This window comes from Electrona antarctica (genome assembly GCF_951216825.1).
Source record: "Electrona antarctica genome assembly, chromosome: 18".
Lineage (NCBI taxonomy): Eukaryota > Metazoa > Chordata > Actinopteri > Myctophiformes > Myctophidae > Electrona > Electrona antarctica.
In genome coordinates this window covers 734164-750490 of record NC_136799.1, presented here as the reverse complement: position 1 = coordinate 750490, position 16327 = coordinate 734164, and the positions used below count along the sequence as shown (strand labels likewise).

General features: G+C 46.6%; 1 protein-coding gene across 1 annotated transcript in view; it reads left to right on the top strand.

Annotated features, from left to right (window-relative positions):
- LOC306941728 (dynein axonemal heavy chain 6-like) overlaps window positions 1-14168 on the top strand; it is a 45269-nt gene extending 31101 nt beyond the window's left edge. Inside the window, exons 11-15 of the mRNA XM_079527364.1 lie at window positions 1403-1495; window positions 2479-2598; window positions 10818-10998; window positions 12316-12397; window positions 12497-14168. Coding sequence (XP_079383490.1) covers window positions 1403-1495; window positions 2479-2598; window positions 10818-10998; window positions 12316-12397; window positions 12497-12527 — 507 coding nt within the window. The 3' untranslated portion in view covers window positions 12528-14168. The remainder of the gene's footprint in view (window positions 1-1402; window positions 1496-2478; window positions 2599-10817; window positions 10999-12315; window positions 12398-12496) is intronic.
- Window positions 14169-16327: the final 2159 nt, after the last annotated feature.

The following is a 16327-nucleotide window of genomic DNA, read 5'->3' as shown; positions in this document are numbered from 1 at the left end:
TGACACCAATGGTGGCGACCACTGGCTAGCATTAGCATTAGCGCACGCTGTTTACCTCTCGCCAGAAACGTTTACATGTCCGGAGCGACGCGAGACAAAGTCACGAATGACATCCGAACATCGGATGAATCAGGATTACCAGCGGAGTTGTGAGGCTTTGAAAATCCCGCTTTTAACCGAGGTAAATGGAGTGGTGTTGCAAAGATCCCATAGGTGGTGGTGACGGAGGCGTTGCATAGCAACCGGACCAATGTTAAAAATTGGTTTTGGGCTCAACCGCTTCATATCTATGGAGTAAACGGGGTACCTATAGCAGATAGCGTCCCATAGCTTGTGGGTGTACGAACATATTTGTACTTCGCAGAGAAAGAATTTAACGGGTGAGATGGTCATTAAACCGTTAAAACAGGTGAGATGTGGGGGCACGGTGGCACAGTTGGTAGCGCTGTCGCCTCACAGCTAGAAGGTCCTGGGTTCGATTCCCGCTCGGGACGCTGTGGGCGCTGGCGGCGTGTTTCCTGTGCCCATACCCGAGGCGGGGTTGGCGAAAGTTTGCATGTGGTTGCGTGTTCTCCCCGTGTCCCCTATAGGGTAGGTACCCTCACATGTTCTCCCCGTGTCCCCTATAGGGTAGGTACCCTCACATGTTCTCCCCGTGTCCCCTGGGGTATAGTACCCTCACATGTTCTCCCCGTGTCCCCTAGGGTAGGTACCCTCACATGTTCTCCCCGTGTCCCCTAGGGTATAGTACCCTCACATGTTCTCCCCGTGTCCCCTAGGGTAGGTACCCTCACAAAAAACATGCAGTAATCCTGGTCTCTAAACTGCCTCCCCCTGGCCAGCCGGGGCGCCTGATGGAGGGGAAAGGAACTGGTTGGAATAACGTGTTCCTTCCACGCGCTACGTCCAACCAGGGAAACTCCCCCCTGGCAGGTGTACAGGAGCAAATTGGACACTCAGGCATGAAGGAAGCATGAGTTCAAGTCCGTTGCTCTCCCCAGGTTGGCGGAGGGTGTGTAGAGCCCAGGATCACAATAGATAATTGACACAGTGGTGAAAAATGGGTTACAAAATCGTGGGATACAAAATATTAAAAAACAAACAAAAAACAGGTGAGATGTTTATGTGCAGGTGAGCGTCGCAGTCCCCTTTCATGACGACAGGCCCAGGAAATTATTCCCCATTCATTTTTCAGACATTTCAAAAAGTATTTATTCAAAGACATTAAAAAAGCCTCGAAACAAGCCAACTCGGATTGTGACAAATCATGACAAAAAACACAATATTTGTGGGCGGAACAAATAATTAGAAAGAAGAAAAACACTTGTTTTTCTTCTTTTCATAATGCTTGTTATTTAAGGTGGAATGCTTGTTATTTAAGGTGGAATGCTTGTTATTTAAGGTGGAAGAGTCGTGGAAATCCACAGAGTTTGTTCTCCTTCCTCACCGAGACTCCAAGAACCTCTTCATCCTCGGAGACACTCAGCATGTCCAGGTGTTGTTGTTGTTGTTATTATTACACTCAGCATGTCCAGGTGTTGTTGTTGTTGTTGTTGTTATTATTACACTCAGCATGTCCAGGTGTTGTTGTTGTTGTTGTTACACTCAGCATGCCCAGGTGTGTTTTTGTTGTATTAACACTCCCATCGCCCAGGACGAAGTTCTTTGTCCTTTCTATTAGTAACGCTCGGCGCTCAGGACGAAGTATTGTCCAAAAGACGAAGTTTATTGATATGAGAACGGATCGCATGGCTCCACAGCCTGGGAGCGCCTGTTGGGCAATCCTCGGTGACGCGCAAGAGTGAGACGTCATCGAAAAACTCCCTCCCCTGTTTAGCTGATGAAAACGAAAATCTTAAAACGTTCATAACTCGCGATCTAATTCATCCCGTCTAATTATGAAAAAAGATCTTGTGTTAGACGGCGCTCCGCGGTCCAGTCGCTAGTCGCGATAGATTTATTCTTGTCTCCCGTTGTTGTCGATGGACTCTAGAGTGGTGTGGCTATTGTTAGCTGCTACACACACATCAACCACTTCCGCTGGTCCGTCCGGAAAAGGGCTCCGTGTTTATAAATGGAATGGGTGCATGAATGTAATGGATTAAATAACTCTGAGCGATTAAAGTGTTTTAATATGAATATGAATATTAATATTGTGGGGTCGCTAAGGCCTCACTCACACCTAAGACACACTTGTCATGTCATGTCAATGCATTTCCAATGGGAGTCACATGGTTTCATGACACCCCCCCCCCCCCCCCATGCAACAAGGTTGTGTCTTCAAACCATGTGACTCCCATTGGAAATGCATTGTGACACACAGAAGACACACAGATGCCATTATGTTTTGTGTGTCTGTATTTCTCTAAATTGACGTTAACACAATCAAAAAATGTGTGTGTGTGTGTGTGTGTGTGTGCGTGCGTGCGTGCGTGCGTGCGTGCGTGCGTGCGTGCGTGTGTGTGCATGCGTGTGTAGGCGCTCCTGGATGACAGCATCTCCAGCATCGCGACAATAGCGCCCTCTTGTGGCGTCGGTCCCAACAGGCTGAGGCTGGACGAGTGGCAACAACAGCTGACCCTCTGCACACACACACTGGTGAGATGCACGCACGCACGCACGCACGCAAGCACACACACACAGACTCACACACAACACACACACGCGCACTCTCTCTGTGTGTGTGTCTCTCTCTCTCTCTCTCTCTCTGTCTCTATGTCTCTCTCTCTCTCTCTCTCTCTCTCTCTCTCTCTCTGTGGGCTGTATTTTGCGTGTCTTAAGTACCAGGTCTTATTACTTAACTTAAGACCTGGAGGCGTGGTCAATGCTCTTTGGCCACTCAGAATAGCCAAATGGTTGAGGTGTCAGCAGGGCTGGGTGTTCATCTCTATCTCTCTCTCTCTCTCTGTGTCTCTATGTCTCTCTCTCTCTCTCTATGTCTCTCTCTCTCTCTCTCTCTCTCTCTCTCTCTCTCTCTCTCTCTCTCTCTCTCTCTCTCTCTCTCTCTCTCTCTCTCTCTCTCAGAAGGAGTGGTTGAGGTGTCAGCAGGGCTGGGTGTTCATCTCTCTCTCTCTATCTCTCTCTCTCTCTCTCGCGCATGCGTGAGGTGTTGGTGAGTGGTGAGTGTTTGGAGTGTGAATGTGCGTTCTCCTGAGGGTTCTGGCTTTTTGTTTCCTTTGCACTGGTGAGTTATATTGTTTCCAACCGTTCACAAAACGTTTCCCTAAACACTGTTACATTCACGGGTGTTTTTGATCGCCGCGCCGAACGGCAGCAGCCAGCGGGTGGCTGTTTGTCATGGCAGGCGACGGCAATGACGCCGAGGCGGCGAGAAATGTTCCACTCTCCCGCAGACATGGTATCAAAGTTCCCGTAGGCACAGAATACTCTGTAGAGGAGTGTTGTTTGGCCGTGGGAGAGGTGGTTGGATGTGGAAGTGTGAAGGCAGCGTCCAGAATGAACAGCGCTGTTGTAATTTTTCTGAACTTGATTGACAAAGTAAACGCTGTTGTTGAGAATGGACTCGTTCTGAGGAACACCCATGTGACAGTGTTTCCTTTGGCCAGTCCAGCCAAGAAAATAATTGTGTCTAACGTGCCGCCGTTCATTAGCAATCTTGTATTGGAGAGAGAATTGGCACGGCATGGAAAGATGGTTTCAGCAATGAAATTGATCCCGTCGGGATGCAAATCAGCTGCTTTGAAACATGTCATGTCTTTTAGGAGGCAAATGTACATGATTCTACACGAAGGAAAGGAAGAACTGAATGTTGTAATGAAATTCAAAGTAGAGGGTTTTGATTATAATGTCTTTGCAACAACAGTAAACATGAAATGTTATGGGTGCGGGTCTGTGGGGCACCTGGTGCGCAGCTGCCCAGAAAGAGCGCAGCAAGAGGCAGAGCCTGAGCGCGCAGAGGAACAGACTGCAGAAACAGGCACAGAGGGAGAAGCGCAGCCTGACAGTGAAAGAGAGGAGGGGGAGGAGGGGCTTTCAGTCCCTATCCCCCCAGGCCAACCTGACACAAACGCACAGCAGGACACTGAGCGTGCCTCTACCTCTGGTGTGACAGAGGATGTGAGTCAGAGCAGTGTAGAGAGAGAGAAGCAAACAAATGAGCTGGACTCTGAGGTGGATAACCATAGATATATATAAACACTAGATGGCTCAAGGCGGAGTTTCTGACGTCGTTCACCCGGCAGCCATCTTACTTCGGGGCTACAGTACAGTATGTTCAATGGCAGCTCAAACAGAAACAGTCATAACTCACTCAAATCTTGACGGATTTACAAACGGGTTGGTTTATTACAAACGTTGTCAACGTGGCTATGATTCAGGACGCTTATCTGCTTAATTTATGTTTTTTATATGAACGTCGTATAAAAGCATATAAGTATGCGGACGTCTCTGACGTTTATAACAAACCAAACCGTTTTAAAATCGGTTGAAAATTGAGCAAGTTATGGTCATTTAAGAGTACATGCCCCATAGACACAATGTTATGTGTCCCGAGGTAAGATGGCCGCCACGTAACGACGTCGCTCTCCATTGGCCAACAGCGCGGGTGAGCTATCTAGTGTTTATATATATCTATGTGGATAACAGTCAGAGTCAGAGCACAGTAGGGGAAGTGGAGACAATGTTCAAGGTGCCAGCTTGCACAAAAAGGAAAAAAACAAAAAGTCAGTCAAATGGAGGAAAGACTAAGAAAATGCTCACAAAAGAGGCAGAGCCAGAAAAAGTGCCCACGAATGAACCAGAACTAGAAAGCGAGCTACAGTGGTCTGAAACTGACAGTGAAAGAGAGTTTTCTGACTCATCATCACTGCCTGATGGTCAAATGACAAATGGCTACACAATGGCTACACTGGGCAAAGAGGTGTAAAGGTGGAAGATCATTTTCCAAACAGAGCTCTTTTCGTTTACTCTGTAAGGTGGCTAATGAGAAAAGGTGGAGAGGAAGGGTTTCTAGGTCCAGAGGTGTTTCGCCTCAGAAAAATGATAAAAAGGGTAAAAGACACAATGACATAATGGAACATCTTTTGTATGGCCATGAGCAGTTTTAAAATATCTTCTTTAAATCTTAATGGAGCAAGAGATGTCAAAAAAAGAACTATGTATTATGAACTTTTAAAAACAAAATGTATAGATATTGCTTTTGCACAAGAGACCCATAGCAACGCTGGTAATGAAGTGGATTGGAAGAAGGAGTGGGATGGGTACATTGTTATGAGTCACAAGAGCACGAGTAGTGCAGGAGTAGCGATTCTATTTTCAAATAACTTTTTGCCAGTCTCATATGAGGTAGAGGAGATCGTACAAGGGAGGCTACTCAAAGTTATTGTCAAATATGAAAAGACTACTTTGACTTTGATAAATGTATATGCTCCTGTGAATCCAGGGGAACGCTGTATTTTCTTAGAAAAATTAGCAAGTGTATTATTAGGGTGTGTTTCAACAGAGCTGGTGTACATTGGGGGGGACTACAATTGTACAGCTGAGGACATGGACCGTAATCACTTAGAACCCAATGCACAGTCTAGGAAAATATTGAATCGCATTATTGAGACATTTGAACTGGCAGATGTGTGGCGCTCAAAACATGGAAACACTAGACAGTATTCATGGGCTCATACTAGAGAAAACTACATCTCACTAGCCAGGCTGGATAGATTTTATGTTTTTGAGCATCAGTTACAAAGTTTTAAATCTTGTTTGTTGTGTCCGGTAGGGTTTTCAGATCACTGTTTACTAATAGGGAATGTGTTTATAAGTGGGGTGAAACCCAAGAGCGCATATTGGCATTTCAACACTGTTTTGCTAGACGATGGTCACTTTAGGAATTGTATTGATTTTTTTTGGAAACAATGGAAGTTGAAGAAGTGTGAGTTCAGCTCTGTACAGCAGTGGTGGAATGTGGGAAAAATACAAATCCAACAATTTTGTAACCAATACAATTTCAATGTCACTAGAGAGGTCACGCAATCAATGAAAGATCTAGAGACTGATATAGTGGAACTTGAACTTCTAAGCAGTTCCACAGGAAATCAAGGCCATATTCAGGCACTTAAAGCTAAAAAAAAAGGTGTTGGATGATCTGCTGGGGATTAGAGCACAGGGGGCGCTGGTTCGCTCACGCTTCCAAAACATCAAAGAGATGGATGCTCCATCCAAATTCTTTTTTAACCTAGAAAAAAAGAATGGTCAAAATCGGCTTATCCATTGCATTCGCTCAGCTGATGGAAACGAGCTCACAGAGTCAACTGATATAAGGAGAAGGGCGGTGGAGTTCTACTCAGAGCTATACACAAGCAAATATAGAGAGGATCCACAGACGTTAGAGCAGTTCTTAAGCAACTTGCCACAAGTTTCAGCACAAGACAACACAGAGCTAGAGCGCCCACTGACACTGCAGGAACTGCAGGAGGCGCTGATGAGCATGGAAAATGGAAAATCACCAGGAATAGATGGCCTCCCTGTGGACTTTTACAAATCCTTGTGGTCCACGATAGGGGAGGACCTGCTTGAAGTCCTGAGTGACAGCTTGATGGGAGAGAAATTACCTCTCAGCTGCCGGAGAGCGGTTATCACTCTGCTGCCCAAAAAGGGAGATCTATGTGAGATCAAAAACTGGAGACCAGTGAGTCTGTTGTGTGCTGACTATAAAATCCTCTCAAAAGTATTGGCAAACAGGTTGAGAAAAGTGATGGAGCATGTCATACATGTTGATCAATCGTATTGTATCCCTGGCAGATCAATTGGCGATAACATTTCCCTTGTTCGGGACTATTTGGAAGTCTCTAGTTCATTAGACCTAAGATTTGGTCTGATTTCACTGGACCAACAAAAAGCCTTCGACCGTGTGGAACAACAATACCTATGGAAGACGTTTGAGGCTTTTGGTTTTTCCCCTGCGTTTGTAAGCATGATTAGAACTCTCTATGTTGAAATTGAAAGTGTATTGAAGGTTAATGGTGGTTTGAGTGCTCCTTTCAAAATCAAGAGGGGTATTCGGCAAGGTTGCGTGATGTCAGGGATGCTGTATTCGTTAGCCTGTGAACCTCTGCTATGTCAGATTAGGAAGGAATTAAGAGGGGTAAAAGGAAAGGAAAATATGGCACCTCTACATCTCTCTGCATACGCGGATGACATCATGGTAGCGGTTGCAGATGATAGTGATGTCCAGCAGCTAATGCATTTAACAGAGTGCTATGGAAAAATGTCGTCCTCAAAGATAAATTGGGAAAAGAGTACTGCCTTGCTAGTGGGAAAGTGGCATGGGAACGAACCTAAACTACCAGATAGACTGACATGGGGGAAGAAAGGAATTAAGTATTTAGGAATTCATTTGGGAGATCAATCTGAAGTAATGAAGAACTGGGTTGGGGTGGTGGAAAAGATGGAGGGAAGATTAAAGAAGTGGAAATGGCTCTTACCAAGGATGTCCTATAGGGGGCGTACACTGGTCATCAACAACTTAGTGGCCTCTGCGTTGTGGCACCGCCTGAATGTGCTAGAGCCTCCACCAGGACTACTAGCACGATTACAGTGTTTAATTGTTGATTTCTTCTGGGATAGACTACACTGGGTACCTCAGAGTGTTGTATTTTTGCCAAAAGAAGAAGGGGGACAAGGGTTGGTTCACTTAGAGAGTAGGAAGACGGCATTCAGATTACAATTTTTGCAGAAATACATGTATGGAGCACAAAACGTTCCATGGAGGAAAATGGCAGAGTGTTTTTTTTGTAAGGTTGGAAACTTAGGTTTTGGGAAAAACTTGTTCTTCTTTGACTACTCAGGCCTTAAGATAAATAATTTGACACCCTTCTATAATAGTGTGTTGAAAGTGTGGCTTTTGATGGAAAAACGCACCAGGAGTTCTAACCCATCCTTGTACTGGCTGCTGAGGGAGCCGGTAATCAAGGGGGCTCGGCTGGGCCCCACAGTGGAGGAAGTGCCGACGGGGACTCTAATAAACAAAGGCCTTACTACAGTCCAACACCTGCTAGAAACTGCTGGAGCACATATGGACAATGCAGTGGAGGTGGCGAGAAGACTGGAGGTCCGATCTGTTCGTGTAGCAGGGAGGATGCTGGAAAAGATCAGGATGGCCGTCACACACGCGGATAGAACATTGCTGGAAGAGTGGTGCAATGGACGAAAAGCACCGAATGAAACGGATGTTTTTCCCGGGCTGTGCATCAGGCCACAACTTGGCGACTGTCAAGGACAATTGCTGGGAATGGACAGTCGGTCATGGATGCAGATGGAATCGGTTAGCGGGAAAACGCTCTACCAGGGGTGTGTCAAAGTCTTAAACAAGGAAAAACTCAAAAATAGAGTAGACACACCCTGGAGGAAACATCTCGAAGTACACTCTGATGTAAAACCTGCCTGGAGCACATTATACAAACCACCATTAACAAAAAATACGAGTGATCTGCAATGGCGTGTGTTGCACGGTATTATAGCAGTGAATGCCTTTGTGTCCGTTCTGAACCCTGAGACTTCAGATAACTGTATGTTTTGCACACAAAGAGAAACCATTTTTCACTGTTTTACATTATGTGCAAGATTGGAAGCCATGTTTAAGTCACTTAGTACTTTGTTGACGGCCTTTGGAGAGGTTTTTACGGTAGGTATGGAAAGAAAAACAAGAAGAAAGGCAGATTGCTAAATTACCTATTTGGACAGGCGAAATTGGCGACCTATTTAAGTAGGAAAGAAAGAATGGATGGAGGACAGAGGTGTGATTGTCTAGCAATTTAAAAAAATCTAGTTAAAGCAAGAGTTTTGTTTGAATACAAATTTTATAAAAAAATGGATGAATTGGAGGTTTTTAAGGGTGTTTGGGACTATGAAAGTGTGCTTTTTTCTGTAAATGATGAGGGAGTCACTTTTGTAAATGAATTGCTCTAAAAATCAAAAAAAAGGGGTAATGTCCTATTGTAAGTTGTAACTGTTTCTTAAAATGTAAACAATTTCAAGAATAAAGAGGTTGTTAAAAGTCAAAGTCTCTCTTTCTCTGTGTCTCTATGTCTCTCTCTCTCTCTCTCTCTCTGTCTCTCTCTCTCTCTCTCTCTCTCTCTCTCTCTCTCTCTCTCTCTCTCTCTCTCTCTCTCTCTCTCTCAGAAGGAGTGGTTGAGATGTCAGCAGCGCTGGGTGTTCATCTCTCTCTCTCTCTCTGTGTCTCTATGTCTCTCTCTCTCTCTCTCTCTCTCTCTCTCTCTCAGAAGGAGTGGTTGAGGTATCAGCAGGGCTGGGTGTTCATCTCTCTCTCTCTATCTCTCTGTCTCTATGTCTCTCTCTCTCTCTCTATCTCTCTGTCTCTATGTCTCTCTCTCTCTCTCTCTCTCTATCTCTCTCTCTCTCTCTCTCTCTCTCTCTCTCTCTGTCTCTCTCTCTCAGGAGGAGTGGTTGAGGTGTCAGCAGGGCTGGGTGTTCATCTCTCTCTCTATCTCTCTCTCTCTCTCTGTGTCTCTATGTCTCTCTCTCTCTCTCTCTCTCAGAAGGAGTGGTTGAGGTGTCAGCAGGGCTGGGTGTTCATCTCTCTCTCTATCTATCTCTCTCTCTGTGTCTCTATGTCTCTCTCTCTCTCTCTCTCTCTCAGAAGGAGTGGTTGAGGTGTCAGCAGGGCTGGGTGTTCATCTCTCTCTCTATCTATCTCTCTCTCTGTGTCTCTATGTCTCTCTCTCTCTCTCTCTCTCTCTCTCTCTCAGGAGGAGTGGTTGAGGTGTCAGCAGCGCTGGGTGTTCATCTCTCTCTCTCTCTCTGTGTCTCTGAGGGAAGTAGGGGTGGTGGGGGGGCTGTAGCACCCCCTCCCCCCCAGGCACAGCCCCCCCTCGAACAGGAGAGAAAGAAAAAAAAAATAGATTTAAATATGCTGTATCACAGTATTGGCACCTTATCCTGGTTAATTGCCTGTGTCAGTTCGTTCATATATAACTTGCGTGTGGAGAGGGAAAGTAAAGGCCACTTTGCGTGTGAAAATGCGCGAAAATGCGCGTGCATGATGCGCGTGCATGATGCGCGTGCATGATGCGCGTGCACGCGCATTTTTGCGGCGCGCGCTGTGCGCGCGCACCCCCAGGTACACGTTCAGCCCCTGCTAGTGTAAAGTACTTCCCGCGGGCCTGGCTGGGTGTTCATCTCTCTCTCTCTATCTCTCTCTCTCTGTGTCTCTATGTCTCTCTCTCTCTCTCTCAGAAGGAGTGGTTGAGATGTCAGCAGGGCTGGGTGTTCATCTCTCTCTCTCTCTCTCTCTCTCTCTCTCTCTCTCTCTCTCTCTATGTCTCTCTCTCTCAGGAGGAGTGGTTGAGATGTCAGCAGCGCTGGGTGTTCATCTCTCTCTCTCTCTCTGTGTCTCTATGTCTCTCTCTCTCTCTCTGTGTCTCTATGTCTCTCTCTCTCAGGAGGAGTGGTTGAGGTGTCAGCAGTGCTGGGTGTTCATCTCTCTCTCTCTCTCTGTGTCTCTATGTCTCTCTCTCTCAGGAGGAGTGGTTGAGGTGTCAGCAGCGCTGGGTGTTCATCTCTCTCTCTCTCTCTGTGTCTCTATGTCTCTCTCTCTCAGGAGGAGTGGTTGAGGTGTCAGCAGGGCTGGGTGTTCATCTCTCTCTCTCTCTCTCTCTGTGTCTCTATGTCTCTCTCTCTCAGGAGGAGTGGTTGAGGTGTCAGCAGCGCTGGGTGTTCATCTCTCTCTCTCTCTCTCTGTGTCTCTATGTCTCTCTCTCTCTCAGGAGGAGTGGTTGAGGTGTCAGCAGGGCTGGGTGTTCATCTCTCTCTCTCTCTCTCTGTGTCTCTATGTCTCTCTCTCTCAGGAGGAGTGGTTGAGGTGTCAGCAGCGCTGGGTGTTCCTGGAGAGCGTGTTCTCGTCCTCAGACGTCCAGAGACAGCTTCCCGCCGAGGCCAGGCTGTTCCGCCAGGTGGACAAGAGCTGGAGGGACGTGATGAGGAGGGCCAGCCTGCTGCCCAGCGCCCTGCGGGCAGCCACGGAACCAGGTGAGTTGATTAGCCTGCTGCCCAGCGCCCTGCGGGCAGCCACGGAACCAGGTGAGATGATTAGCCTGCTGCCCAGCGCCCTGCGGGCAGCCACGGAACCAGGTGAGATGATTAGCCTGCTGCCCAGCGCCCTGCGGGCAGCCACGGAACCAGGTGAGTTGATTAGGCTGCTGCCCAGCGCCCTGCGGGCAGCCACGGAACCAGGTGAGATGATTAGGCTGCTGCCCAGCGCCCTGCGAGCAGCCACGGAACCAGGTGAGATGATTAGGCTGCTGCCCAGCGCCCTGCGGGCAGCCACGGAACCAGGTGAGATGATTAGGCTGCTGCCCAGCGCCCTGCGAGCAGCCACGGAACCAGGTGAGATGATTAGGCTGCTGCCCAGCGCCCTGTGGGCAGCCACGGAACCAGGTGAGATGATTAGGCTGCTGCCCAGCGCCCTGCGAGCAGCCACGGAACCAGGTGAGATGATTAGGCTGCTGCCCAGCGCCCTGCGAGCAGCCACGGAACCAGGTGAGCTGATTAGGCTGCTGCCCAGCGCCCTGCGGGCAGCCACGGAACCAGGTGAGATGATTAGCCTTATTTTTCAGATGGGGGTCAGCGGCCAAATACAGATAAGTATTACAAATACAGATAATTCTGGAGGTCCTTGACATGGAAAACGTTGAGCACCACTGACATAGAAAGATAGGTTTTTCAGAAAACTGTTAGGATTTAGAAGTAATATTTTTAGTCACAATGGGTTAATGTTTGTCTTATTCATGCTTCCCCTCACACCTTCCCACCTTCCCACCTCCCCCCTGTGACCTCGCACCTTCCCCCTGTGACCTCACACCTTCCCCCTGTGACCTCACACCAGTGTGTATTTGTTATTGTGGTATTGCTACGGCTATATTCGTTGCTGTCGGGAGGAAACCTCATAACTCCATTTTTGGCATAAATCAGTGCTATTGAACACCCTTTACGTCTGTGTGTTGTTTCGAAAATATTGAACCAATGGAAAGTAGTAAAAAGTGCTTCGGGCAAAACCTCTTAACTCCATTGGACCCTCAAACTGTCTGCTAAAGCAGCTAACTCCACCACCTCTCCCCCTCTCATGGAAGTAATTGACAACATATAAACTCACAACACCAACTTTGATGGGGCAGTATTGCTTTGTTTTGAAAATATAAGGTTTTCTGAAACAAATATTTTTCATTTCCTGAAAAATGAACAATTTGGTTAACCCTAACCCTAACCCGACAGCAGAGATATATTATTTTGTATTGTTGTATTTCTATTGTTCTATAAATGAAGTAAAGGTGTTATTTTTCTCCACAGGTCTGCTGGAGACCTTTAGGAACAACAACGTTCTGCTGGAGCAGATTCACAAGACTCTGGAGGACAGCCTGGACCTCAGGAGGTGACGCACGCACGCACGCACGCACAAGTCACTGATACACAAGCGCACACACTTGCAGAAGTGTGTGCGCAGCTTAACAGAGGTTCTTTTGTCTTCTAGGGAGACTGAGTCCAGCCATGCTGATGCATGATGGGAGAATGAGTCCATGCAGCCACGCTGATGCATGATGGGAGAATGAGTCCATGCAGCCACGCTGATGCATGATGGGAGAATGAGTTCAGCCACGCTGATGCATGATGGGAGACTGAGTCCAGCCACACTGATGCATGATGGGAGACTGAGTCCAGCCACGCTGAGGCATGATGGGAGAATGAGTCCAGCCACGCTGATGCATGATGGGAGACTGAGTCCAGCCACACTGAAGCCATGACAGGAGCAGTGGTGAACACTGACCGATCTACAAGCTCTCAAGGCGCCGCCAAGTGACGCGTCGAGAGCTTATAGATCCACTCATTTCTGCTATTTTAGAAATGGGGCTATGGCAACATGTTTTTTCCCACCCCCTATTCCTTTCTGCTTACATGACTTTCACTATTGTACTTTTGACTCCACTACAATATATGATGAATACTTGTGTCAATTTGTCAAATGTCACGTGTTGTGAGCTTGTAGATCTGTTTTTTGTTGGACACCTGGGGAGAGACCTGAAGTGACCTGGGTGTTCTTTGGGAGATGACTTTGACTGTGTTTGTTAATACATATAAACCATGTTCATAACTATCTGCAGTAATATTAGACCTGTTTTCTGTTTCCTTGGTGATCTTGTAGATCGGCTATTTTCAGCATGCAAACCAAGTGTAAAATCACTTATACTGGATCTCTTGTCCACTAGTCCCTTCCTAACATTTTAGTCTAGTTTTCATTTGTTGACGAAATTGTCAGTATATTTAGTCTTAGTTTTAGTCATCATAGCTTAGTTAGTGTGGTTGCCACGCCCATTTGCGTCAGGATAGATTTTCCGCCATTTTGAATTTTCTTCAAAACACACTTATTTTCTGATTCTACAGATTTTGGCCTTAATCGTCGTCCGAAGTTAGTGGGAGGGGCCTATTTTACAAAAAAATCCTAAAATCAGATGCCGCGGGTGGTTTGATCAACCAAAAGCGATTCCAGTTTCATCCATAGGGGGTGCCTCAAATGCGAAAAATGTAACCGTTTCTTGCAGAAAAATGATTTTTGGGGGGATAAATCCCCTCCGAATTACTTACGCATGATCGCAGGGGTGACGCGACATTGTAATTGGCTGGCAATATCAGTAGGAGGGGCATATGTAAGCCACTGCGGCAACCACACTTTGCAATTTTTTTAAATTGCGACCTTTCTAGTTTTCATTTAGTTTCCATTTAGTTTTCATCAGTGAAAATAGGTATAGCCAACGAACATTTTTCGTCATAGTCGACGAAATCAACACTGGTCCACACAGCGTTGGGTGGAGATTTGGTGGCGAATGCTGTATTTTTTTTTTGATAACATCCATAGAAAGAAACACATTTTAGTTGTCATTTAAAGGACCACTTCACCACTTTTCAACCTATCGTCATACAAAGGATAAAATAGCAACATTTTTTTATACTCTGTCTGTGTCTCATACATACAGTAGGAGGGCAGAAAATAGCAGATCTACAAGCTGGCAAAGCATATCTCACTGTGAGCTTGTAGATGTGAATACCTTATTATTGTATAAACTATAGCGCCATAGTGGCGTCATCTCGTTTTTAATTTATAACTGATTGAACACTGGATTTATATTGAAGACTTCCACTTTAGTCCACACGAGGGCAACAAAGGCCGTTGAATAAAACTGATCTGTGGTGTGTTTTTGTTTTAATAAATCTGTTTATTGGTCATTTCCATTTTACAAACAAGGTGAATGTGATCAAGAAATTATATAAGCAACGACATTAAGCAAGACTTTCACCAAGACAAAGCAAAATGCTACGTAGACACAAAATGTAAATTAAATCAAAAAGACAAGGCAACATTTAAGGGATTGATTGATTGATTGATGAATGTATTAACAGATTGGAGAATTACAGTACATTTCAAGCACAACTCAAAACAAAACCATAAAGCATGACACTTGTTTACAATAGGGCCCACTATGTTCAATTCATCATAACAATTATAGAGACGTACAAATATACTCTATAGCAAAGGGAAACAGCCTAATGCGATAAAATTGACAGAATCAAAAAATAACAATTAAAAAAACACATTCCATTTCGTTCCGAATCGCCAGAACATATTTTTGAGGGGCGCTATCCCCTCCAACGTCCAGCTTTGAGGGTCTGTGTAAACACAAACATTGAAGACAAAAGTGTGTGAACACTAACATTGTGTACGTATGATGACGTATAATGATAAGAGTGTCCCTCACGTCACAGTTCACACGAGTGTGTGGGTCTTCTTTAGGTGCGCTAGCTAGCCCCTCACATGTCCAGCTTTGAGGGTTCGTGGGGCTAAGCGATGGTTCAGGTCTTGAACCAGGCTACTCCACATGCGTACATGGTTCAGGTCTTGAACCAGGCTACTCCACATGCGTACATGGTTCAGGTCTTGAACCAGGCTACTCCACATGCGTACATGGTTCAGGTCTTGAACCAGGCTACTCCACATGCGTACATGGTTCAGGTCTTGAACCAGGCTACTCCACATGCGTACATGGTTCAGGTCTTGAACCAGGCTACTCCACATGCGTACATGGTTCAGGTCTTGAACCAGGCTACTCCACATGCGTACATGCCGCACACGGAAAACAGGATGATTCCGCCGACCACAAACACGACGGGTATGGCGACCACCGTGGCGAGGCCACACAGGCCGAGGCTCAGCGCCATGCCGGCCACAGGTCCCAACAAGCCCAGTACCCTCAGTTCGGTTCGTCGTGGCTGCTTCTTCTTCTTCTGCTTCTTTTGCTTCTCCTCGCTCGTCTTGTCCTCGCCCGTCTTCTCCTCGCCATCATGGAGAAGAAGACGAGGCGGGGCGGGCCAGAGGAACCTCCCGCCGCAGACGGCGCAGGTCACGGCGGCGAAGTCGACGAACTCGGCGAAGTCGTCGCCGTGTAACACGAGGTCGAGGTCGTCCCCGACGATGACGACGGAACAGTGAGGACACCGCCTGACGACGTCATCGCTGGTGCCGAGGTCAGCGCCTGATGATGACCTCTGCTGCCGCTGGGTCATGTTGCTGCTCAGGTCAGCGCCTGATGATGACCTCTGCTGCCGCTGGGTCATATTGCTGCTCAGGTCAGCGCCTGATGATGACCTCTGCTGCCGCTGGGTCATATTGCTGCTCAGTCTCAGTGGAGCTATTTGGCTGAAGATGGTTTATTGTTGCCAAAATAAAAAGCTTTATATTGCTAAGATAGTATAAGAAAATATAAGTATCTCTAGTGAACTGTGATAGTGTAATAGTAATACAGACTATACAGTATTATTTCTTAGTGATTAGTGAACTGTGACAGTATGGTATAGAGTAGTGTAATAGTAATAGAGTATCTCTAAAACAGAACAGAATGGATGAAGTGGGCGCAGGGCGCCTTGCCCTTTTATACAGCCCGGGCTCTGACGTCACAGGGACACGTACAGTCGATTCTGATTGGTCAATGAACCGAGGCACGCTGGCTGACGTTGCACGTCAACAAGACGTTTGTGTACGTTGCCATGGTGACGCTGTCCGTGCCTGCCATGGCAACGCGTTACCATGGATACCATGGCAACGCGTGTGAGATGATTGTTTTGTTTACACTCAAGAGTGGCTGCTGGCTAGAGTGGAGTAGCTAACGTTTCCCCACATAGACTCCTGTTAGCATCGCTAGCGCTGCAATGCTAACGTTTACCATAGAAACCTGTTAGCATCGCTAGCGCTGCAATGCTAACGTTTCCCATATAGACTCCTGTTAGCATCGCTAGCGCTGCAATGCTAACGTTT